Source organism: Emys orbicularis, chromosome 1 (genome assembly GCF_028017835.1).
Source record: "Emys orbicularis isolate rEmyOrb1 chromosome 1, rEmyOrb1.hap1, whole genome shotgun sequence".
Lineage (NCBI taxonomy): Eukaryota > Metazoa > Chordata > Testudines > Emydidae > Emys > Emys orbicularis.
In genome coordinates, this window is record NC_088683.1 from 331,306,517 (window position 1) to 331,331,779 (window position 25,263).

Here is a 25,263-nt window from a genome sequence, read left to right on the forward strand (position 1 = left end):
CCTCATAGCTGAGACTGGAGGGAGTTAGAAGTGCTGGCACTCTCTCTTGGAAACAAGGAAAATTTGAATACCAGATCTCAGAGAAGAATCTGGACTCCTGTTAGGAAGGGGTGCAATAGTTTTATGGGAACTTTTATATACAACTTCTCAATTTACTGTCGTGGGCTTTGCCAGCAGACCTCTGGGGAGAATGTGAAATCCATGGAGGAATACCAAGTGAAATAAACACATTAGGGAAGGGAGTTACAGTACACGATTGTATTTTGGAGAAATCCACTGGCATTGCCTTCTATAAATTGCCATTAACTGTACCTACTGTTAATAACTAATGCATAATGCAGGAACACACTTTCACACAGTATTGAGCAGCATTATGAAAATTATACTACCTGCCCTCAAGCTTTTCATTGGCTGCTTTTGAAGTGGTGGATGGACTTCTTTTTAGTTTGTCCTTTTTTTTTTTTTTTTTTAAGGCCTGAATGGCCTAAACAATGGTTATGTTCAAGACTTGTCTTTATGAAAATATGTACTGTGACATCTACTTCCTTCTAGGAGTCCTACTGTTGTGCTTGGGGTTAGAATGTGATTTGTTTGTTTCCCTGTGGCCAGTCCTAAGCTGTGGAAGGTCTCTCTCTCTGGGCATCTGCCTCACCTTAGCTCTCAATTTAAAAACAGCCAACTAACAACCAAAAAAATATTTTTTCCCAAGTTCATTGTGTATTAAATCCTTGTATGGACCTCTTTTTCCATTGAATGACTACTCTAACTTTTTATCTGTTCTGTATTTGTTGATTTTTAGTTGTAATGTATTTTAGACTTAACTCTAAGCCTTGACTGGTGCCTTAATTACTGTAGAGCATCTCATGGATTGGCACTTAGTATTATCAAAGTGCTCTCTAGTTATAATATTATGCTATAGCTCTCTTTTTACCTATATTACTATGACTGTTTTAGCTGTCTTCTGTTTTATAATGTCTTGGTTGGAATGTGAGTGGTCTAATGTGTAGAATTCAGAGGATCTAACAAATTCTTGCAAATGTGTGAGCCTAGGCAATATAACACATTCATTGATTTCTTTTTTTTAGGTGAACCTTCATACCAGTGTAGAATAAATTTTATCTTTGGATCTTATGTATAATCAGTCATGAAGCTCATATACATTGTTTCGACTTTGAAAGACTTAGTAGAAAAGACCTCTGCCAAACTGTGTTTGGCTTTAGTGTATTAGCCTGTTATAAAGAAGAATTTTGTATTTTATATTTCACTACCACCTCTAATAACACAGCTGCAGATCCCAGTGAAATCCAGAGGGGATCTCAGTTTCAATTTTTGTGTTTAGATGGAAAATAGATCATTTGGCTCGAATGTTGAACACAGAATCCAGTTGACAGTTTTGTATCACAGATAAATTCAATAACAGAACCTAGCTGGATAATTCTTAGGACTTTCTCAATACTAAGTCTCCTTCTGGGATCATGTTCATGCGACTGTGAATTACATCTTTTGAGTGGTAATAGCCATTTTTTGAAAGGTGGGAGTGTTTGATCACTTATACATTATTAGGCCAGATAGTTGGAATGAAAAGTTGGAGTTAGGACTTTTAAAGACATTAAGGTGATGAGTACTTTAGAAATATCTAGGACTGATAATACTTTCTGTTTGATGATTTAGCATACTTTTTCCACTGAGGCTATATTTGGGATCCAGTGGCCTTCCCATAGGCTATTTATTCAGCATTGCCTGTACTCGTCTACATTCTCAAATCTATTGGGCATCATGGAATTTAGCTCCAGATCCAGTTTTCATTGTAATCTTCCAGTGATTTCAATGGGAGTTGCATCAGGCCCTTAACTCACAAAAGATAATAATTATCAATGGATGTATGACCTTTTGAAAGGTTTAGTTATCTCAACATCCTGAAAGAGTAGATTATTTGTTTAATCTTCTTTTTTCCAGTATGCTCTTCCCAAAAAACTGAATCAAAATCATTTTTAAATATATGCCATTTTCTCAGATCTTCACCTAAACTAGAAGCATTGAGACTAAAATTAGACATGGTTACATAACTGTTAATCATTTCATAGCCTAAGAAGATTAGGTTTAATTGACTGTAGCATTTACAGAGAGTAAGAGGGCTTCTACAATATTTTTTCCCAACAGCTATTTTTGGTTAGACTTTGGAGTATGTGCATACAGGACTCCAAGCCCTAGAAGAAGAAGGATGACACTACATTGGACACCTAATGATGGTAAATAGTGTAGATGCAACAAAATAAAAATCTATGCTGGAAGGGAGTATAATTAGCATATCTTCCTAAATCTTTTCAGGTATAGAATACATCCAAAAGCAGTAGACTTCAGATTGTAGAACAGTGTTGATATCCTAACATTTTCTTAATTATCTTAAATTTTGGAAGATTATAGTGAATTTTAATAATTAGTATTTAAATTTGATATTTGAATTGAATATAGTGTAAATTCACTTTTTTTGGCTATATAAGGTTTAGTTATATCACTTTCATAGGAAAATCTTTCAAATTTACTTTCCTGTTATGTGGTAGGCCTTGTGGCCTCAGGACAGCCCTGCAAGTGGCTCCTCACCTCAAGTTTCCCTCATGAGTAACCTAGAGGACTCCACTTCAGGCTCTGACTTAAATATCATCTCTCCCGGGGTCCAATTTATTACAAAATATCATGCAATAATCTCTAACAAAAGTCCCAACACATCATCCATATCGCCTCTGAACAAACAGTCTTTGCTGTCACCATACCCCAGTGTCTTCCATCACAGCTAGGTTCCTTATCTGTCCTCTTCCATCCATCTTCCAGGACCGCCATCCCCAGTCCTTCCACCTGGGGTTGCAACTCAGCTCTTCCCGGTGGGAACTCCCATAGCCTCTCTGCCAGGACGATTTTTTGCCAGGAAAGCATCCCTCAAACACCCCCTGGCCCTTCTCACTGTTCCTTGGGGTCCAGCTCTCAAGCAAGAAGATGTCAGTGGATAAGCCCCTCCACTTCTACTCCTTCTTTTTGCCCTCTCTGTCCCTGGGCTCTGGCACTCCAGCATAGAGCCAGCAGGCATCTCCCTCTGTTGCTCCTCTAGCCCAGGCTCTCTGGCTTGGGGGACAGCAGCCAGTAAAATCCCTTTTTCTGCTCTTCTGCCTTCAGTCTTCTTGCAGGAACCACTTTGTCTCTGGCAGTTCTTATCTCCTAGGGCCCTTCTTCTGACTGACTCAGCTTGCTCTGACTCACCTTTTCTAGCCCCCAGGTGTTGCCCTGTCTGATTAATTGGTCCAGCTGGGAGCATCTGGACTGGAACAGGAGAGTTGAGCCCAGTTTCATTTAATGGGCCAGCTACCCTGTTATGGATAGCTAAATTACAGTTCAAATAGATATGTGGCATTTATTTTTACAGTATAAATGGATATACGGGTGGCCAACAGAGGGTATGTGTACACTGCAGTGTAAGCCTAGGGTTAATGAGATTTGAGTCCACAAACCCTGGGTTTGCAAGCCCAGCACTTAAGCTTCAACACTGCATATTGACCATAGTTTTAGAATTTCTGGACCAGGGCCTTTAGCCCACGGCTTCAACATCCACACTGCAGTATGCAGGCTGAATCAAAGCAGTGTATGCCAGGCTTCCTGTTGCTCTAGCCCCTGGTTCATGGTGCAGTGTGGGAAAATTTGACTGTCCACCCTGCATGTTACAGGAGGTTATCACAGCCTGCCAGGTTCTCAATAGATCCTGCTGAGCTGTCTTTTGGGTCTGCATGCTCACAGCAATTGGATCAAGCAGCAGGGAGGAGTCACCATTTGAAGAGCTTCTTTTGCTTGCACTTTTACTCCAGCAAATGGGCAGAGCAGCCATGAGATGAGGTGGACATTCCTGTAGCAGTTTCTGTCCTACCAAAGGCACCTGTTGGAGGAGCGCGATACAGGATACAGAAAAATGGAGCTGATGCTGCTCCTGACTTTGTGTAGCCTCTGATGCCACCTACATAGACCTGGTGCCGGGCCCCAAGCACAGAGTGGTGGGATCGCATCGTCATACAGACCTGGGATGACCAGCAGTGAATCCCAAACTTTCCCGTGAAGAAAGTTACATTTCTGGGAGCTTTGTGAGCAGCATGCCCCAACCCTCCAGCATTATATGACTTGCATGAGGGCATCCCTAATGGCCCGAAGCAGGTTGCTGTAACCGAGTGGAAGCTGGCTACGCCAAACTGCTACAGGTCTGTTGCGAACTAGTTCGGCGCTGGAAAGTCAATCAAGGGTAAAATGGTTGTGGAGGTTTCTAAGGCAATAAGGCATATGATTTCCACAAAAGTGGTGGGCATGAACAATATCCCTGAAGTAACTCCTGGTTTTGAGGAATGGGGTTTCCAAATTATACTGGGGCCATTGATAGGATTGCTCCTACTTTGCCCTCCTCTTGCCCAAGATTACATAAACTGCAAAGGGCACTACTCCGTTACTAGGTAGACCCTTATGCACCCCACAGGCAGATTTATGGACACCGACATTGGCTGCACTGGAAAAGTTCATGATGCCAAGGTTTTCTGATGATTGGGAGTCTACATTCATGGACAGGTTGGGACACTATTCCCACTAAATGATATTGTTATAAATGGAGATACTGTTCACCCTGTTAACATGGGGGACCCTGCGTACTCCCTTTTGCCTTGGCTACTGACAAACATACTGATCTCAGCAGGCCTGGCAAAAGAAGGTTCAATTAGGCTTTCAGCAGGTGCATACTGGTGGTTGAATGTCTCGCTGGAGGGGATGGTTTGAGGAGATTGCCTACAATGGCATATGGCCCATCTGCAACTGCTAGTAGTAAATATTCACAACAGCCAGAGATGGAACACTAGATGGGAAAGGGAGGGAGGGATAGCTCAGTGGTTTGAGCATTGGCCTGCTAAACCCAGGGTTGTGAGTTCAATCCTTGAGGGGGCCATTTAGGGAACTGGGGTAAAAATCTGTCTGGGGATTGGTCCTGCTTTGAGCAGGGGGTTGGACTAGATGACCACCTGAGGTCCCTTCCAACCCTGACATTCTATGATTCTATGAAAGTCTCTGAGTTACTACAGTAAATTCTTTCTCAGGTGTGTGACTGGTGGGTTTTGTAGACACGCTTAGTGTCTAACTGATCATCATATTTGGGATCAGAAAGGAGTTTCCCCCCAGGTCAGATTGGCAGAGACCCTGGGGTATTTTCCTTCTTCTGCACCATGGGGCACAGGTCACTATGCTGGTTTAAACTAGAGTAAATGGTGGATGAACTTGAAGTCTGTAAATCAAGATTAGAGGACTTTTGTAACTCAGACCCATAACCTCCGGCTATCACAGGAGTGAGTCAGTGAGGTTATGTGGCCTGTGATGTGCGCAGAAGGTCAAACTCGATTATCACAATGGTCTCTTCTTTCTGACCTTAAAGTCTGAGTCTATGGTGCTGTTTACAGACCCATTTGGATGCCTGTCTCATCAGTGTCATTATTGTGGTTTGCTGTGCTCTTCATAATCTGTGTGATTGATGTAGAGAAATGTATTGAGAAATAGTGTTTGCATATATCTTCCCAGTTGTCTCTTATCATGTGTTTACCTTAATTATTTGAAGCATACATTATGTAACGTGATGCAGTGATGGCAATAAAATTTCTTAGCAAAATAAAAACCTTATTTTTGAACCTTTTTTTTGAAAAGTACAGTATTAAGTCATTGCCAGGTAGGCCAGTTGCTATTAGCACATGAAAACAATAGTAATAAACCAACACCAAAACTTTTAACAAAGTGCATGAACAAGGCAAACAGGGCAACCAATTTCAAACAATAAACCCCCTTACTGTTGTGTGTCTCCTGGCTGCCTGTTCGTGTTCCTTCCTATTTGTTGCCGCTTCCAGGGATTGGAGTTGTTCACGGGGTGGAGCTTTGTCTGCACAGGAGTGGAAGCTTGCAGGGGAAGGGAAATCAGCATGGGGTTGGAGGACTGCAGGAAACAGATTTGCCATGTCCAGCTGCTGCTAAGTCCCAATTGCACAGGCAGCCCAATCATAGAATTAATCTGCGGGATATGGAACCATGGAGGGGACTCAGGACAGATTCAGCAGGAGCTTGTAGTACTCTGGGGGTTGTAGGCATTATCAGAATCTTGAACAGGTCTTTCTCCGGGGTTCTGGGTTCCTCCCTGAGCTGATGTTCCTGCTCTAGAAACTGTGCTGGAAGCCTGTCCTCAAATGCTGAAACTCTGTCCTCTTGCTTTGCAGCCAGTGTCTTGCCTTCCACTTGCCCTGCTTTTTTCTTCCTCTGGTACTACACCTGCTTGTTGGCCCTGTCCAGTATTTCTACCATCATGGAAACACTTCTGCTTGGACCTGTCCATGACAATTCTGCATCCCAGGGTCCTGCTGGAGTGGGCCCACTCTACCAAGGTTGAAGGACCAGCAGAGCTCGAATGTACTAAAAGCAGAAATCAAACAGTACATTATTGTTTCAGTGCCTCACAATAGGTTCAGTGCCATCCACAGGCAAAAGTGCCTTGTGGAATCTCAAGGCCAAAAAATGATACTCTGTAAAACTGAGCTTCAGTGTATTCTGAGAGGAATGCCTCAGCTCAGTTAATCACAGTGAAAATACTGCACAGTCAATGGCAAGTTACAGTTTACAGTTTTTTAAATAGCTGAACTCCTTGAGAGGCATGGGGGGAGCTTACTACAGAAGCCTTCTCTACTTTCAGACATTGTACTTTCTTGAGGACATTACAATCCCAGAGGTTCCAGAATGGCAAAGGGAAATTTTATTTCAAGCTGCTTGCTTGCAAGCCAGCTGTGTATGCCACAGAGGTTTTCAAACTTATGGTGGTGGAGCAGCACATCTCTGAGTGAAGTGGGCTGGTGACCTACAGAAGAGGGCCTAGGAAATATGCCCTTCCCTGAAATGTGATTACCAATCTGGAGTTCCTATTATGTTTGCAGCTATCAATGCCTGGGATTGGGTTAAAATTCATGGGGGAATCAACAGAATGCTGTGTTAGTGTTCGCATGGATGACCAGCTCCATACGACACTCAATATAGACTGCTCTGAACGCATCTGCCCAGGGACTACATTCAAATGCACATGATAATACAAACTCTGAAACATCTACAAAGCCATTCTCCCTCTCTTCCCCCCCCCCCCCCCCCAAGCCCCCTGGTACATTTCTGAACAGAATACAACCTCCTGACTGTACTTTGATAATTGATTTTGTCATCCAGTTGCTCAAGCAGTTTTCTGTTTCCAGGCAGCTAATTACAGAATCATAGTGTTAAAAGTGCCTGCACGGGTCATTTAGGCTAACCTTCTGCCAAGATGCATGATTTGTTGTGTCTAAACTGTCCAAAACAAATGACTATCCAGCCTCCTTATGAAAACCTCCAGAGAAGAAGCTTTCACGACCTTCTGAGGCAGTCTGTTCCACTATCCTACTGTTCTTACAGTTAGGAAGTTTTTCCTGAGATTAATCTAAATCTGCTATGCTGTAGTTTGAACCCATTGCTTCTTGTCCTGCACTCTGGGGCAAAAGAAAACAACTTTTCTCCATCTTTTTTTATGGCAGCTTTTCAAGTATCTGAAGACCGCTGTCGTATCTCCACCCTCCCCCTTAATCTCCTCTCCTCTTCCAAACTAAACCCAGTTCCTTCAAGCTTTGCTCATATGGCTTGCATTTCATCCCTTTAACCAACTTTGTCGCTCGCATTTGGATACATTGTGGAGTGCCCAATTTGTAGGGTACGGCATACTAAAAGGGAAGGCAAGTGTTCTTATTTCAAATTACCTGACTAATCTCTGTAAGAATGTGCATGTTTCTAGTAAAAAAAATATTTTTAAATGCTTGTTTCCCTGTTTGTGCTTCCTGATCTTCATTTTGAATTCCATATGGTAGTGGTGATGAGAAGGGGGATTTACACTAGAGCACTGGTGTGCAATCTGTCATTAGTGGATACACGCTGTTGCCTGTGGCTTGCAATACATTTTGCACTGGGTAAAAGACCAGAAATCCCTCACATCCCAGTATTATTAACAAAAACCATGGAGCAAGAAACTTACCTTCATGCCTCTATGGGGCAGCAAAAAACTCCTGAGTAGAGACCCAGAATGTGATGCAGCTGCTCTAGTGGAAAAGTCTCCTCAGGAACTGATTTGAATACAAGAGTCACTTCACCATCCTCATCTGGCATTTGCCGACTTCTCTCCAGTCCTATACTGGATTAAAGGGTGAGAAGGTCATCATCCCAGCTGATCAGGCTGTCATGAAGCGCTGGTGGCTCAGTGCAGTACACTTGGTCCCTCATAAAAAGGGCAGGATGATAATGAGTTCCCAGAGGTGTAGTTGTTATCCCTGGCTTGCCAGTAGTTGGTTGTGAGCTGCTTAATTTGCTTTTAGCACTGGTCCAGTGAAGCCTCAGTGCTGCCAGTTTCTTCGCTATTAGCTGCTATGCGTGGTCATTCCTGGAACTCTTGCTGAAGTCAAACTGTTTGCTCGCCTTGCACCAGAGACTGATCAAAATCTGCCTGTGCTCCCATGGCCAGCTAGCAGTATGCTTAGCAAAGCAGTTCTTTGGGTCAATGGCCATAACAAACACAGTAGAAGGTTCACTCTGCTTGCAATTCAGTGGTCAGAACAAAATGGAAGGGTTAAGCACTGAACAACTATACATGACCCAGAGGGTTTGCTTCCATTTCCTGAAAGTTGATTGGCCGGTCTTGGGATAGAAAGGACAAAGGACATTGTCCCATGGGATTGTTGGTGGATTCTCAGGACCCACTAAATGAATTTAGAGAAACTAAATTAATTCTTTGCATCGGTCTTCATGGCTGAAGATGTGAGGGACATTTCCAAACACGAGCCATTCTTTTTAGGTGACAAATCTGAGGAACTGTTCCAGATTGAGGTGTCATTAGAGGAGATTTTGGAACAAATGGGTAAATTAAACAGTAATAAGTCACCAGGACCAGATAGTATTCACCCAAGAGTTCTGAAGGAACTCAAATGTGAAATTGCAGAACTACTAACTATGGTTTGTAACCTATCATTTAAATCAGCTTCTCTACCAAATGACTGGAGGATAGCTAATGTGATGCCAGTTTTTAAAAGGGGCTCCAGAGGTGATGCCAACAATTACAGGCCAGTAAGCCTGATTTCAGTATAGGGCAAATTGGTTGAAACTATAGGAAAGAACAGAATTGTCAGACACATAGATGAACATAATTTGTTGGGAAAGAGTGAACATGGTTTTTGTAAAGGGAAATCATGCCTCATCAATCTACTAGAATTCTTTGAGGGGGTCAACAAACGTGGACAAGGGCGATCCAGTGGATATAGTGTACTTAGATTTTCAGAAAGCCTTTGACAAGGTCTCTCACCAAAGGCTCTTAAGCAAAGTAAGATGTCATGGGATAAGAGGAAGGTCCTCTCATGGATCGGTAACTGGTTAAAAATAGGAAACACAGGGTAGAATAAATGGTCAGTTTTCAGAGTGGAAAGACTGTGTACCCCATGGGTCTGTACTGGGACCAGTGCTGTTCAACATATTCATAAATGATCTGGAAAAAGGAGTAAACAGTGAGGTGGCAAAATTTGCAGATGATACAAAACTACTCAAGATAGTTAAGTCCAAAGCAGACTGCGAAGAGTTACAAAAGGCTCTCTCAACACCGGGCGACTGCGCAACAAAATGGTAGATGAAATTCAGTGTTGATAGATGCAAAGTACTGCACATTGAAAACATAATCCCAACTATCCACATAAAATGATGGGTTCTAAATTAGCTGTTACCATTCAAGAAAGAGATCTTGGAGTCATTGTGGATAGTTCTCTGAAAACATCCACTCAATGTGCAGCGGCAATCAAAAAAGCTAACAATGTTAGGAATCATTAAGAAAGGGCTAAAGAATAAGACACAAAATATCATATTGCCTGTATATAAATCCAGGGTATACCCACATCTTGAATACTGCATGCAGATGTGGTTGCCCCGTCACAAAAATGATATATTAGAATTGGAAAAGATACAGAAAAGGTCAACAAAAATGATTAGGGGTCTGGATCAGCTTCCATATGAGGAGAGATTACTAAGACTGGGACTTTTCATCTTGGAAAACAGATAACTGAGGGGAGATAGAGGTCTATAAAATCATGACTGGTGTGGAGAAAGTAAGTAAGTAAGGAAGTGTTATTTACGCCTTTGTCACCGAAATATCGGGTCCACCTAGCTGAGAGCCAATAACAGCCAGACAGGGATAAGAAAGAGTTGCTTTATTCTGCAGAAGAAAGGAGAGCTTTGCACCTTGGTACAAAAACTGTCTTACACACATTTTACAGGTCCTTTATACACATTCAGACAAAGGCCCTTGTCGTGTTAACTAACACTAGATTGGTGGTTGCCAGACCCGTGCTTTTGCTATCTGATCAGTGAAAACTGGCTTGGAACTAGTTCCCTCTGCCTCAAGGCAGAGAGAAGACAGTTCAAAAGTTCAGGCTACTGTGTAGTGAGGTGTCTGCTTCCCCCTAATGGCCACTGGTTGACATAAAGGCTGCTCGCTGTTAAGGGGGGTCACTAGTAACTTTCACACCTTCTCATAACCCAAGAACTAGGGGTCATCAAATGAAATTAATAAGCAGCAGGTTTAAAACAAACAAAAGAAGTATTTCTTCACACAACGCACAGTCAGCCTGTGGAACTCTTTACCAAAGTATGTTGCGAAGGTCAAGACTATAACCAGGTTCTAAAAAGAACTAGATAAATTCATGGAGGATAAGTCCATCAATAGCTATTAGCCAGGATGGGCAGGGATGGTTTCTCTAGCCTTTTTTTGCCAGAAGCTGGAAATGGGCGACAGGGAATGGATACTTGATTACCTGTTCTGCTCATTCCCTCTGATGCACCTGGCATTGGCCACTGTCAGAAGACAGGATACTGGGCTGGATGGACCTTTGGTCTGACCCAGTATGTCCTTATGTTATTAAAATACAGTATGGATGCAGCTCGAGCCTGTGACACCCGGACTTAACATAAGAACAGCCATACTGGATCAGACCACAGGTCCAACTTGCCCAGTATCCTGTCTTCTGACAGTTGCCAATGTATAAATAAAGTAGGTTCTATTTAAAAAAATTAAAATCTTGCACTTCACTGCTCTGGGCATCTTTACCAGCCCTCCTTGCCTTAATTTTGATTTCAGTAGATCTTTCAAGTCACCCTTTTGTAAACTACAGCAGACCTCTTCACACCCCCTGTCATCCGCCTCTTTTACTAGTCAGCTTCTGTACCAAATGTCATTTGCTACACACACACACACACACACACAATTCCTTCACCAACTTCAGTTACTTTAGGTGGCAAATTTTAAAAATAAAATCTTATTACTAGTTTTGATTTTGGTAAGCAAAAGGTAATTATCAGAATGCAAGACTATAAAGTCTCCTGTGGTAGTGCCTGGGGAAATGAAGTACTGGTGTTTAGGAAAAGTTCTTATAAAGAAACTAGAAACAAAATATTCTCTAAAAATTGGGATAAGACCACCTTGCCAGAGAAAGTGGGCAAAGTCTATATCTTGTTGTAGCTATCTTAATTCTTCCAGGCTTTTGGCAGTGTGAGGGATTATAAAACAGGGGTTTTTGTTTTTTTAAGAATTTTAAAATGCTTAGCTTAGTTATACTTTTGGTATCAGAGATTTCCTTAAGAAAAATCTTGGAGCTATTAAACTTAATATTAGTAAAACTATGTAGGGATCTTCCAGACTTCATATTGAATGTGTATTTATTGGATTCCAGAAATCATTGCATCTTCAATATTTAATTTTGCTTTGTAGTATTATATGCCAAACTTTGAGTCCTTGGAGCCTTTAGTAAAATAAATTTTAAAGTATGCATGTTTGGAATTTCAGATGTAAATGGAGATGAGAATATACTGTCCCCCACCTGTGTGCCCTCATTTCTTATGTCTCATCCCTCCCCCCAAATCTCTCCATCTTCTTTTCCAGTTGAATATAGTCAGTCCGGTTTTCAGACTAATGTACATGGCTTCCAAAACAAACAAGTGCATGAAGAAAGACATTATTAAACGAAGATACTAATAAATGCAAAGTAAAGCTGTTCAAAAGATCATTTCATTTTTTCATGTTTTTTTTTTTTTTTCAGAGAAGGCAAATAGAAAATGGTCAAAAACATGTTTCAAAATTAGGTGTGGTACACAGTGGGGTTTGGTCTATGCATGGAACATGTGTCGCTATTACGACGTCACTCAAGGGAAAATCCGCACCACTGAGCGACGTAGTTATACCAACCTAACCCCCAGTATAGATAGCACTATGTCTTATGTTGACATAGCTACCGCCTCTTGGCAAGATGGAGTATCTGCACCAACGGGAGAAGTTCTCCTATTTGGCGTAGACCGTGGTGTCTTCACTAAGTGCTGAAGTGGCACAGGTGCGTCGCTGCAGCTGCGCCGCTGCAGCGCTGTACATGTAGAAAGCCTTATGTTTACTGCTTTCTCTAGATATATTAAAATTAACAGGTGAGATGAGCCCAGTGGCATTTACTGTATATCAGCAGGTCCATTATCTATTCCCCCCCACGCTTACTGTATTTTTTGGCTTTTGCAATCTAACTGTACTTATAAGTAAATCCTGATTATGTATGCTAGATAACTGTATTTGCATTTAGGGGGAAAAAATGTTATTCTGTGCTTAGTTTATATGAGCAGAGCGGTGAGATACTGCAATTTAGGGCAGACTGGTAAGCCAAGCCTGTTAGGTTATTTTTTTAAAGGCTAAATAAGTGACAAAAGAACCATGACCAACTTGAAAATAATTGTATTGCAAATAATTGTATTGCTATTTTAAGATATACGCAAGATTTTTATACTTCAGTGTGCATAGAAGTTTCATCGTTGATGGGTAATTATTGTTTAACATTTATCAGGTGTTCTAAATCTATTTGTCCATTCATTGTTGCAATACATTGACAAAAAGCATTCTTTAGAAATAAAAAAGAAAACTGATAGGTGCTGGGTAAGAAAGAAGATACAGTACTGAGGGACCTCTCCTTGTCAGAGCCCTGATTTATTTATTTTTTTAACTTAATTTCCTCCAGTGGCTGCCTCTCCACCTTAGCCTCCATCAAGTCCCAGAATTGGTAAATACCCCCTTTTCTCTCTTAGGACTGGTCTACACTAGGAATTTACATCAGTATAATATCTCTCAGGGGTGTGAAAAATCCAGGGAATTACAGACCAGTCACCTTAACTTCAGTACCCAGAAAGATAATGGAGCAAATAATGAATTTGCAAACACCTAGAAGATAATAAGGTGATAAGTAACAGTCAGCATGGATTTGTCAAGAACAAATCGTGTCAAACCAACCTAATAGCTTTCTTTGACAGGGTGACAAGCCTTGTGGATAGGAGGGAAGCAGTAGATGTGGCATATCTTGACTTTAGTAAGGCTTTTGATACTGTCTTGCATGACCTTCTCATAAACAGAGAAGAGAAATACAGCCTAGATGAAGCTACTATAAGGAGGGTGCATAACTGGTGCATAACTGGTTGGAAAACCGTTTCCAGAGAGTAGTATGGGTTGCAAGTGCTTTGGTGGATAGGATTATAATTCAAAATGATCTGGACAAATTGGAGAAATGGTCTGAAGTAAATAGGGACAATTCAATAAGGACAAATGCAAAGTACTCCACTTAGGAAGGACAATCAGTTGCACGCATACAAAATAGGAAATGACTGCCTAGGAAGGAGTACTGCAGAAAGGAATCTGGGGGCCATAGTGGATCACAAGCAAAATGTGAATCAACATTGTAACACTGTTACATCCCAAAATGATGTTTGCTTTTTTTTGTATTAGGGGTATTGTAAGCAAGACAGGCTCTACTCTGTGCTGATTAGGCCTCAACTGGAGTACGGTGTCCAGTTCTGGGTGCCACGTTTCAGGAAAGATGTGGAGAAATTGGAGAAAGAACAGAAGAGCATCAAAAATTATTAAAGGTCTAGAAAACAAGACCTATGAGCGAAAATTGAAAAAATAGAGTTTGTTGTTCTGGAGAAGAGAGGACTGAGGGGGGATATAAGAGTTTTCAAGTACGTAAAAAGTTGTTACAGGGAGGAGGGAGAAAACTTGTTCTTAACCTCGGAGGATAGGATAAGAAGCAATGGGCTTAAATTGCAGCAAGCGTGGTTTAGGTTGGACATTAAGAAAAGCTTCCTAACTGTCAGGGTAATTAAGCACTGGAATAAATTGCCTAGGGAGGTTGTGGAATCTCCATCATTGGATATTTTTAATAGCAGGTTAGACAAACATCTGTCAGGGATGGTCTAGATAATACTTAGTTCTGCCATGAGTGCAGGGGATTGGACTAGATGACCGCTCGAGGTTCCTTCTAGTCCTACAATTCTTTGATTCTGCAAGCCTAAAGAATTGCATTATGTAGGTATACACCTTTAAAAGCTGTGTTAATTTTTTTTTTTAAGCAGTAGAATTATTTGGAATGCATCCAAAGCCACCCAGCTGCCAGCAGGCTTAAAATAGAAAACATTTTAACAATGAACTCCTTTTCTTAGTCCTCTCCTTTTATTAAAAAAAAAAAAATTATTTTAAGAAAGAGAACGTCTTCCCACTCAACATGAATGTCCTGTTAACAGAGGCAAGCACATAAATGTTCAATGTAGTTGGCTGACTGTTTTTCTTTGACTGTTGCTATAACAAAGCTGAAGACTATTTTGGTTAGTGTAAAGTGTCTAAATGTATGTCTACACTGCAGTTAGACACCTGTGGCTGGCCCATGCTAGCTGACTCGGGTTCACGGGGCTCGGGCTAAGATGATGTTGAATTGTGGTGTAGACGTTCAGGCTCAGGCTGCAGTCTGAGTTCTGGGACCCTCCCATCTCGCAGGATTCTAGAGCCTGGGCACCAGCCCAAGCCCAAACGTCTACACCGCAGTTAAACAGCTCCTTAGCCCGAGTCCCATGAGCCCAACTCAGCTGCCACAGGCCAGCTGCAGGTGTCTAATTGCAGTGTAGACCTACCCTAATTGACCTGGTACTGCTAATGTGTGTGTTTGTATCTCTCCCAGTTGTACTTGTCAGATACTGTTTCAACACACCTCCTGTATCTGGACCTCTATCAATCAGAAACTTTATCTGAATTAGAAAACTTGTTCTTGTACAAATAGAAGATCCAAGTTAGATGTTCAGTTTGTATATTTTCCCCTTATTTTAATGTCCCTTTGATTGTTTATATCTTGCAGATAATGCACTCTGTCAACTAATGACTTCTTGATTTGTCAGATGGTTGTCACAACAGAGGATTTCTGTATACAGATTAGTGCTATTACTCCAGAGAGCTTCTAGAATCATTGTAGAAAACTAATCACTTAATAGTATAACCTACTGCATTTTATGATGTTTTTGTGACACTTTTTGTTTGGTAATAATAGTGGTATTTTATATTAAATGTCAGTGTATTTGTTATTTGCTAAAATCTGATCCAGCTTTATTCCTTTTGCCTTCTGAGTCCAACTGATAAAAGGTCTATTAACTTAAATTGTTAGGTAGATTTCTTAGTATTTAATTTGAAAAATAAAGCAGTTTAGGAAAGATTTAAATTTTAACTTAAAATTAATGAATGTGTCCTGCTGATAGTTCAGCAGCCTTTTAAAAAAATATATATATATATTGTTCACTTTACTTTTAACCCTTTTTATCTCCCTCCAGAAGAAGGAATTTTTTTTAAACCAATCAAAAAGCCACTCCACTGGTTTTGAGTTTACAATAAAAACTCTTTTCTCCAAAATCCTCTTCACTCCCTCTAATCTGTCACTATTGACAAAAAAGCACCATCTTTCTTTTCACCGAAGCCTATAACCTAGAAGTCACCTGTGCTTCCTCCCTCTCTCTTGCCCCACACATCCAGGCTGTGTACACATTTTCTTCCTGCATTTAAGATTTGTCCACTTCTTTCTTTTCTGTACAGACAAACAAAGCTCTCATCCAGGCCATTATTTGCTCTCCTGATTATGGTAACCTCCTTCATGACACCCACATAAGATAACTTTCCCTTGTTCATCACTGTAACCATGTCAGCCCCCTTGGAATCCCTTTATTGGTTCCCGCACTTTCCCTTAATCAAGCTCAAACTACTTGTCTTCAGCTTCATGTCTCTTCACAATTCCTACCCCTTACTACTTGTCCAGCTTTCTCTTACTGCATTTCAGCCACCCCCTTGACTCTTTCAGTCTACCAACAATGCCTTGACTGCTGCCCATCTGTCAGTGTTTGTAAAACAAATGTGTAGGCGTGTTCTTCCATACTATACTTTATGCATAGAACTACACTCCTGAGCTCCATAAGACTATCTCATTCAAATTCTTCCTGTAGACCCAATTATACTTTAGTATGTGTAAGAAATTTAGCCAATTAATGATGGTGTCTGGTGAGATAAGAGGGACAGCTAACGCATAGTTTTACCTGCTCTTTGTTCCTCTATCCTCACCGTTCATATATTGTCTTAAATTTTACTCAGGGTAGGGAACATGTCTTTGTATGATTTCGTACAGTACCTAGCACAATGGAATCCCTATCCTGGTTGGGGCTTATGGGTACTTCTGCAGTACAGATATTAAACAATGATATATATATATATATATAAAAATTAGGTTACCGAGACTTGACTTATTTCCTTTTGAAAGGTTTCAGAGTAGCAGCCGTGTTAGTCTGTATCCGTAAAAAGAACAGGAGTACTTGTGGCACCTTAGAGACTAACAAATTTATTAGAGCATAAGCTTTCGTGGGCTACAACCCACTTCTTCTGGGTTGTAGCCCACGAAAGCTTATGCTCTAATAAATTTGTTAGTCTCTAAGGCCTGGTCTACACTAGGAGCTTATATCGAATTTAGCGCCGTTACATCGAATTAACCCTGCACCCGTCCACACCAGGAAGCTACTTAGTTCGATATAGAGCTCTTTTAAATTCGACTTCTGTACTCCTCGAAAACGAGAGGAGTAGCGCTAAATTCGAAATTGCAATATCGAATTAGGCTAGGTGTGGATGGAAATCGACGGTAATAGCTCCGGGAGCTATCCCACAGTGCACCACTCTGTTGACGCTCTGGACAGCACTTCAAGCTCGGATGCTCTGACCAGCCACACAGGAAAAGCCCCGGGAAAATTTGAATTCCTTTTCCTGTCTGGCCAGTTTGAATCTCATTTTCTGTTTGGACAGCGTGGAGAGCTCAGCAGCACTGGCAACGATGCAGAGCTCTCCAGCAGAGTTGGCCGTGCAATCTAATAGAAAGAGGGCCCCAGCATGGACTGATCGGGAAGTCTTGGATCTCATCGCTGTGTGGGGCGATGAGTCCGTGCTTTCAGAGCTGCGCTCCAAAAGAAGGAACGCAAAGATCTACGAGAAGATCTCTAAAGCCATGGCAGAGAGAGGATACAGCCGGGATGCAACGCAGTGCCGCGTGAAAATCAAGGAGCTGAGACAAGGCTACCAAAAAACCAAAGAGGCAAACCGACGCTCCGGATCCCAGCCCCACACATCACGTTTCTACGAGGCACTGCATTCCATCCTAGGTGCGGCCGCCACCACTACCCCACCACTGACCGTGGACTCCGAGGATGGGATATTGTCCACGGCCGGTTCCTCCTCGGAAATGTTAGGTGACGGGGAAGATGAGGAAGGAGATGAGGAGGACGAGGCAGTCGACAGCGCTTGCACCGCTGATTTCCCCGACAGCCAGGAGCTCTTCATCACCCTTACCGAGATCCCCTACCAACCGTCCACAGCCGGTACCCCGGACACCGAATCAGGGGAAGGATCAAGCAGTGAGTGCTTTAAACATCTAAACATTTCATTTTAACATAACTGGAATATTTATATTGTTAAGAATGGGCTTTTCAGTCACTCATTTAAACATAGAAACTTTTATTTATAACAAAACAGGAATATTAACTATATTAGTAATTTGTTGTTCATGATTTAGTTGGCTTAGTGAACTATTTACTCCTAACTATGTATAGAAAATCAAGTACTGTCCGGATATTCATGATTAGTCCACCACAGGACGCTCCACTCTGTAGTCCCTTATGCTGAACTTAAATGAAAAGGCGGTCAATGTGCCCGGGAATGGACAGACAGTCCTCCTGGGATAGCTCGGCATAGCTCTCCTGGAGGTACCGCTCCAGCATGCGCATGAGGTTCCACGGCAGGGCGATCTTGTTCGGTCCCCCGTGGTAACAGACGTTCCCACGCCATGAGTCCATCAGGTAGTCGGGGATCAGTGCGCGGCACAGCATGGCAGCATACGGCCCAGGCCTCTGCATGCTCTCACGCAGCATCCTTCCCCTCTCGGTCTCCGAGATCCTCATGAGTGTAATGTCACACATGACGCCCTGCTTTAAATTAGGGAGGGGAATGTTAGTATTGGGACTGCTTTACAGCCACGCGGTGGAGGCGGCCGAGGGGCAGCATACAGGTATCTTTCCCGGGGACAGCCGCGAGGTGGTGGGACAGGGGCAGAGCTCATGCTTCCCTGATTGCTGCCAGCAGAGAGTGGCCTTGCATTCAGTGCGAAAGGAGCCCAGTGCTACTATTACATTTTTAAGCTGCCACAAGTCTACGGCTTACCATGTTTTCCTGCGGCAGAAGTAGAGGTGTCCTGCAACGCTTCTCCGATCGCAACTGCAGGACCCCAGACACATAAGGCGAGGGCCGAAAATTCGACCTTGTCCTGAGTGCGCATGTGAAAGGTCCAGTGCATGGTGTTGTTCACAGAGAAAGACTATGTTCTTTGTTAGCAACTTCATTTATCTGTCTCAGGAATTTACTCCCTTTTTCCCATTCCCACAGACACATCTGCGACTGTCTCCCAACCCAGCCTGGCATCACACTCCCAGAGGCTAGCGCAGATTAGAAGAAGGAAGAGAAAGACGCGGGAAGACATGTTTTATGAACTTATGGAGTGCTCACGAGAGCAGGCAGCCCAGACGACACAGTGGAGGGAGAACTTGTCACAAATGCACAGAGCAGTCATGGAACGGGAGGAGAGGTGGCGCCAGGAGGACCAGCAGGCTACTCAAACCCTGCTTGGACTAATGAGGGAGCAAACGGAGACGCTCCGGCGCCTAGTGGATGTTCTGCAAGACCGGAGGCAGGAGGACAGAGCCCTGCTGCTGTCTATCTCTAACCGCCCTCCCCCGCCACCAAGTCCCACACCCCCCTCACCAAAAGTACAAAGAAGGAGGGGCGGCAAGGGCCGTTAAAACTGTCAGTCGGCCCCTGCACACTGCTGCAGCAATGGAAGGCTCTCGTTCCAAAGTTTGAAAAGTCCTTTCCTACCCATCTCACAATAGCCCACGTCCAAGTTTCCTCCCCCCCCTTTTAATGTGCGGTTCATAATAAAACATCTGTTTCTGTTAAGTACTGTTTCCGAGAGTGTCTTTTGGAGGGGATTCTGTCTGAAGGGGGGGAAGGGGTTTGTTACTTGGACAGGACAGTCACCTGTAGCAGGCTACAGAGGCGGGGGCAGGTCCAGCATCAGGACACATACACAGCACAGTCACCAGTTACCCTGGTCAGTCTGGGAGGCGGTTTTCTTGTTCTGGGGTGCGAGGGGGTTGATCTGTGACTTTGTGGCGGGGGAGGGCAGTTAGAGATCCTATGCCGCGGTCCTTATCCTGGATCACAGAGCCACGCAGCAGGGGATCTGTTACCCTCCGCCCCCTGCCAGAAAGTCACTTGGCCGACACATACATGCAGTCCCGCCCAGGACTGCTGGCAGGCTGCGTTGAAACAACCAATCCAGCACTGCGGAGCCTGTCATTCCCGGACTTTAGAAGCATCATTTGCATCAAAACACTAAGCCCGCCCCCCGCCACAGTCTGCGTCCCCGGTTTAAAACATTCCCACGAAAACAGTAAAACAGAGAACCTTGTTCATTAACAGAACAGAACAGATTTTATTTGTTGGGAAGGTGGGGAAGGGGGTATGTAACTTGGAAGGATAGTCAACAGTAACTGGGTAAAGAAACGGGGGCAGGTTCAGCATCTGTGTCCACAAAGTAAAAAGTCACTGGAGACCCTGTTCAGTCAGGAACCTGGCTTTCAAAGCCTCCCTGATGCACAGCGCGTCCCGCTGTGATCTTCTAATCGCCCTGCTGTCTGGCTGGACGTAATCAGAAGCCAGGCTATTTGCCTCAACCTCCCACCCCGACATATAGGTCTCCCCCTTGCTCTCACACAAATTGTGGAGCACACAGCAAGCAGCTATCACAATCGGGATATTGGTCTCGCTGAGATCACAGCGAGTGAGTAGGCTTCTCCATCTCCCCTTGAGACGGCCAAAAGCACACTCCACCACCATTCTGCACTTGCTGAGCCGGTAGTTGAATAGTTCTTTCCCTGAGTCCAGTGCGCCAGTGTAGGGCTTCATGAGCCAGGGCATTAGCGGGTATGCAGGGTCCCCGAGGATGACTGTAGGCATCTCCACATCCCCAACAGTTACTTTGTGGTCCGGGAAGTAAAGACCCTCCTGCAGCCGTCTACACAGACCAGAGTTCCTGAACACCCTAGCGTCATGAACCTTGCCAGGCCATCCAACGTAGATATTGGTAAAACGTCCCCGATGGTCCACCAGTGCTTGCAGCACCATGGAAAAGTAGCCCTTCCGGTTGATGTACTGTCTGGCCTGGTGGTCCGGTGCCAGGATAGGGATGTGAGTCCCATCTATAGCCCCACCGCAGTTTGGGAATCCCATCTCGGCAAAGCCATCTCTGATGAGCTCCACGTTTCCCAGGGTCACTACCTTAGATAGCAGTAGCTTGACGATTGCCCTGGCTACTTGCATAACAGCAACCCCCACGGTAGACTTGCCCACGCCAAACTGGTTAGCGACGGACCGGTAGCTGTCTGGCGTTGCGAGCTTCCAGAGGGCTATGGCCACTCGCTTCTGGACAGTCAGGGCTGCCCGCATCCGGGTGTCCTTTCGCTTCAGGGCAGGGGACAGCAACTCACACAGTTCGAGGAAAGTCCCCTTCCGCATGCGAAAGTTGCGCAGCCACTGGGATTCATCCCAGACCTGCAGCACTATGCGGTCCCACCATTCCGTGCTTGTTTCACGGGCCCAGAATCGCCGTTCAACAGTATCAACAAGACCCAGTGACAGCGAGATGTCCTGGGCGCTGGGTCTCATGTTCTCAGAGAGGTCGGAGCTAGTGTCCGACTTCATGCCGTCACGGTGGTACCGTAGCCTCCTCTCATGATTGATCTGCAGCTGCCTCTGGTACAGGTGGAGGAGAAGCTGCGAGGCGTTGAGAACTGCCACAACTGCAGCGATGGTCGCAGCAGGATCCATGCTCGCACTGCTGTGGCGTCCGCGCTGTCAGTAATCAGAAAAGCGCGCGAACTGATTTCCCGCCGGCGCTTTCAGGGAGGGAGGGCGTGAGTGACGGACGTATGACGACAGGCGCCCAAAAGCACCCTCGACACATTTTTTTACCCAGAAGGCATTTGGGGCTCGACCCAGAATTCCAATGGGCAGGGGGGACTGCGGGAACTGTGGGATAGCTTCCCACAGTGCACCGCTTCCAATGTCGACGCTTGCCCCGTTAGTGTGGACTCACAAAGTCGAATTACTGTCCTTAGTGTGGACACACACGTTCGACTTAGTAATATCGATTCCACATAGTCGAATTAACTAAAATCGAAGTACTCTCGTAGTGTAGACAAGGCCTAAGGTGCCACAAGTACTCCTGTTCTTCCTTCTGAAAGTACTCCATCTAGTGGCAAAACTACAGTAATGTGTCATGGAAGTGGGTTTATATAGGAATTAGTGGAGTGGTAGGATTTATATTCCAGGAGCTCATCAAAAAAAATTGTAAATGTTGTGAGGGAGAGGGAAACTTTTATGCCTTAAGTATGATAAAACACAAAATCAGAAATACAAAGTTTTGCAGAAATAATTCTGCTTCGTCTGCTATTTATAGCAAAATATAGTTGATCTCTCAAACTGTTTAAACTTTTTCAGGTTTTAATTTTATTTCTTTTAAAATCCACTATTTTTCCAAACCCATACTTGGTCTTATTTGTCACAAGTTACATCATTTAACACCTGTAATTCAGAACTGCTACTCCTTTTAGATATAGTTTTTAATGATACTAGAAGAAATAAAGGATTTTTTTTTCATTTCCTTTTCATAGTGCATGTAAGTGTGTCTAGAAAATGTTAGATAAATAAATGAGTGGTGATGGTCTCTTTATTCTCCAGACAAGTATAACATGAATAGTGGTGGTGCTAGCTTCTGCACACTGCTGTGCTAATTCTAGGAGCAAGACCAGTTCTTGGAGTGAGAAGGCAGTACTGTCTCTGTACCCATTTAGTCCTTGGCCTCGCTCATCAAAGGTCCCAACTGCGGGTGCATCAGTACAAGAGGAATTGAATACAGACTGCCAACTCACCTAATGTAGGCCACCAAACATCCATCAAATGGTGCTAGCATTTGACTGCTAACATCCAGAACAAACTGAAATGGTGACCAGTAGCTGACTGGCTCCATATTCTATTTTTAATTAGTTTAGCTGAGCAATTGCATAATAATTCTTAAACTTTGTTATACCCTTTGATTTTCAAATCCTGACTTAAACTATATTTAGTGCAATATTTAACACTGAATGAATGTAAATCTCTTTTTATACTATAGATTCACTTTTGGCCATTTGTATATCTGCTATGTCTTGTGTATAAGTAAGATCAAAGTGATATTTGCTATATGGTAAATGACTCCAAATACTAACATTTTTTCTTATAAACTCGCCATTAGGTGTATGAAAGCATTGTAAAACACATACTGTCTAAGAATTTCATTTTTTTTTTCCATAGATCAACGTCAGAGTTACTACAATGGATGCAGAGTTGGAGTTTGCCATCCAACCCAATACAACTGGCAAACAGCTCTTTGACCAGGTAACCCTTTATTATATGTAATAATCATGGATAAAATGCTAGTCTTACAAAACATTATAGTGTTGTTATAGATTTCTGTTCATGCTTTCCAATTAATATCTTATACTGATCTAAGCCATACTAATAATCAGCTTGAGCCACCTCTCCTCAATTCAGAAGCAAAGTATTAAGCACAAGGACAACTTTCCAAGAATGGATAAGCAGCCAGGCTTCAGTTGTCAAACCATCTTGAAATTAATACACCGCTACCTCGCTACAACGCGACCCGATATAACACGAATTCAGATATAACACGGTAAAGCAGTGCTCCGGGGAGGCGGGGCTACACACTCCGGTGGATCAAAGCAAGTTCAATATAACGCAGTTTCACCTATAACGCGGTAAGATTTTTTTGGCTCCCGAGGACAGTGTTATATCGAGGTAGAGGTGTACTATGTTTTATAGATATTCTCAATCACATACTCAAAGAACACAGGAATTACTAAGTGTATTCATTGTATGTTTATGTAACTTTAAATACCCTTTAATAATAAATCTAAGGCAGAAAATGTAACATTAAAAAAATAACTAGACTACCTTCCTTTCTGTCCAAGTAAGGAAGCAGCAGTATGACAAGATTCTTTTGAGGAATGGAATCTCATTAGCCACTTTTAAATAAGTGATTGCATGCTTTCTTTTCTTTTCCCTCTTCCGACAACCAAGTCAGCTCAAAAAGTGGTATGTCTTCATCCACGAAGCAGCAAGTAGGTTAAAGACTGTTATTTATGGTAGATGTATAAGCAAGCACCTTCCTTTCCCTCCTAATCTAGTGTCTTTTTCTTTATTTATGTTTTTGCCTACTTGTACTGGAATTTGTGGAGTAATACTTCAGCCTTCATGCTCTCTTTTTCTTCCAGTTCATGAATAGAGAATCAGGGAAAAAACGACTTCTAGAAGAAAGAAAAATGGAATTAAAAAGTGATTTAAAACTAAAAATAGTTCACAATTGTTGCAAGGCAGAAAAGTTTTGGGGACAGGGCAGCCATCTGGCCTCCTCCCCAAGTTGTATCGGTGAGTTGCCGACAAGAACTCGACAAGTAAAAATTGTGCCATCTTCTGGATATGCAAAGGCAGCTGCGACTTCTCTTCTGCCAACCTCTGCTACCTCTTGACATGCGGTATTGGGTGGAGGTGATCTGCTGCTGCATAAAGTCTTGTGCCCAGATGATCAGTTTCACCCATTCTGTAGCTTCTCTGAACAAGGGATAAAAGATATAGATGCAAATTCTCTCAACACCTACTAGATTCTTTCCATCGAGCTGCCTCAGTTCCTTTTCATGGCTTTCAGGCGGCCTCAGCAGTTCTTAAGTTTAGCCTGTAGCTGTTTAAATTGAGAAATTGTTAGCTTGAGTCCCTTGGTTCATGTGCCATGCCTGTATGTGAGGGGAGAAATCATTCAGACATATCCTAAACCCACACATGGCTTCATAGACCCAAATCAAATCGCTGAATTGTGGTGTGAAACAAATATAAAGTTTTCAGAGAAAAGGTGTAATATTTCTCTGTGGTTATTACTGCCAACAAAATGAAGTGACACATTCTAAACTAAGGGCTTGTCTATACTTACGCGCTGGTTCGGCGGCAGGCAATCAAACTTCTGGGTTCAATTTATCGCCTCTTGTCTGGACGTGATAAATCGAACCCAGAAGTGCTCGCCGTCGACTCCGCTAATCCTGCTCGGCGCGAGGAGTACACGGAGTCGACGGGGGAGCCTGCCTGCCGCGTCCGGACCGCGGTAAGTTCGAACTAAGGTACGTCGACTTCAGCTACGTGAATAACGTTATTCACGTAGCTGAAGTTGCGTACCTTAGTTCGAATTGGGGGGGTTAGTGTAGACCAGGCCTAAGAGTAGCTTGATTAGTCATCATGGTTCGCTCCATGTGGTGTACATTGCAGTAAACTTCTGTCCTTTGTAGTTATTGCTCAAAGCAAGTTACCTTGTCACAGCATTATCTCTTGTCCCATGATCCTGAGGGTGTTTGGATGTCAGCAAACCCCTTTCTTAGTCAGTGGTGGGAAGATTTAATGTGGAAGGCTGTGTTTCCCACTTTAGTATGATCCTTTCTCCGAGCTGCTCTTTGTTTCCAGACTAGGGCATTTCCCTTCGCTCTCCCTATCTGCTGGTAAATGGGAAGTCTAAGAACTCAGCATCTATGGCTTTCTCCTTCTTCCCTGCTGTCATGAAGCTCAATGAAGTCCTCCCTTATCCCACCAACATG

General features: G+C 43.2%; 1 protein-coding gene across 2 annotated transcripts in view; it reads left to right on the forward strand.

The window, feature by feature from the left end:
- Window positions 1–25,263, forward strand: part of RDX (radixin) — a 125,389-nt gene that overhangs the window by 52,801 nt on the left and 47,325 nt on the right. For both annotated transcript variants that reach the window (XM_065405032.1, XM_065405041.1), the window contains exon 3: window positions 22,922–23,005. In XM_065405032.1, coding sequence (XP_065261104.1) covers window positions 22,922–23,005 — 84 coding nt within the window. The remainder of the gene's footprint in view (window positions 1–22,921; window positions 23,006–25,263) is intronic.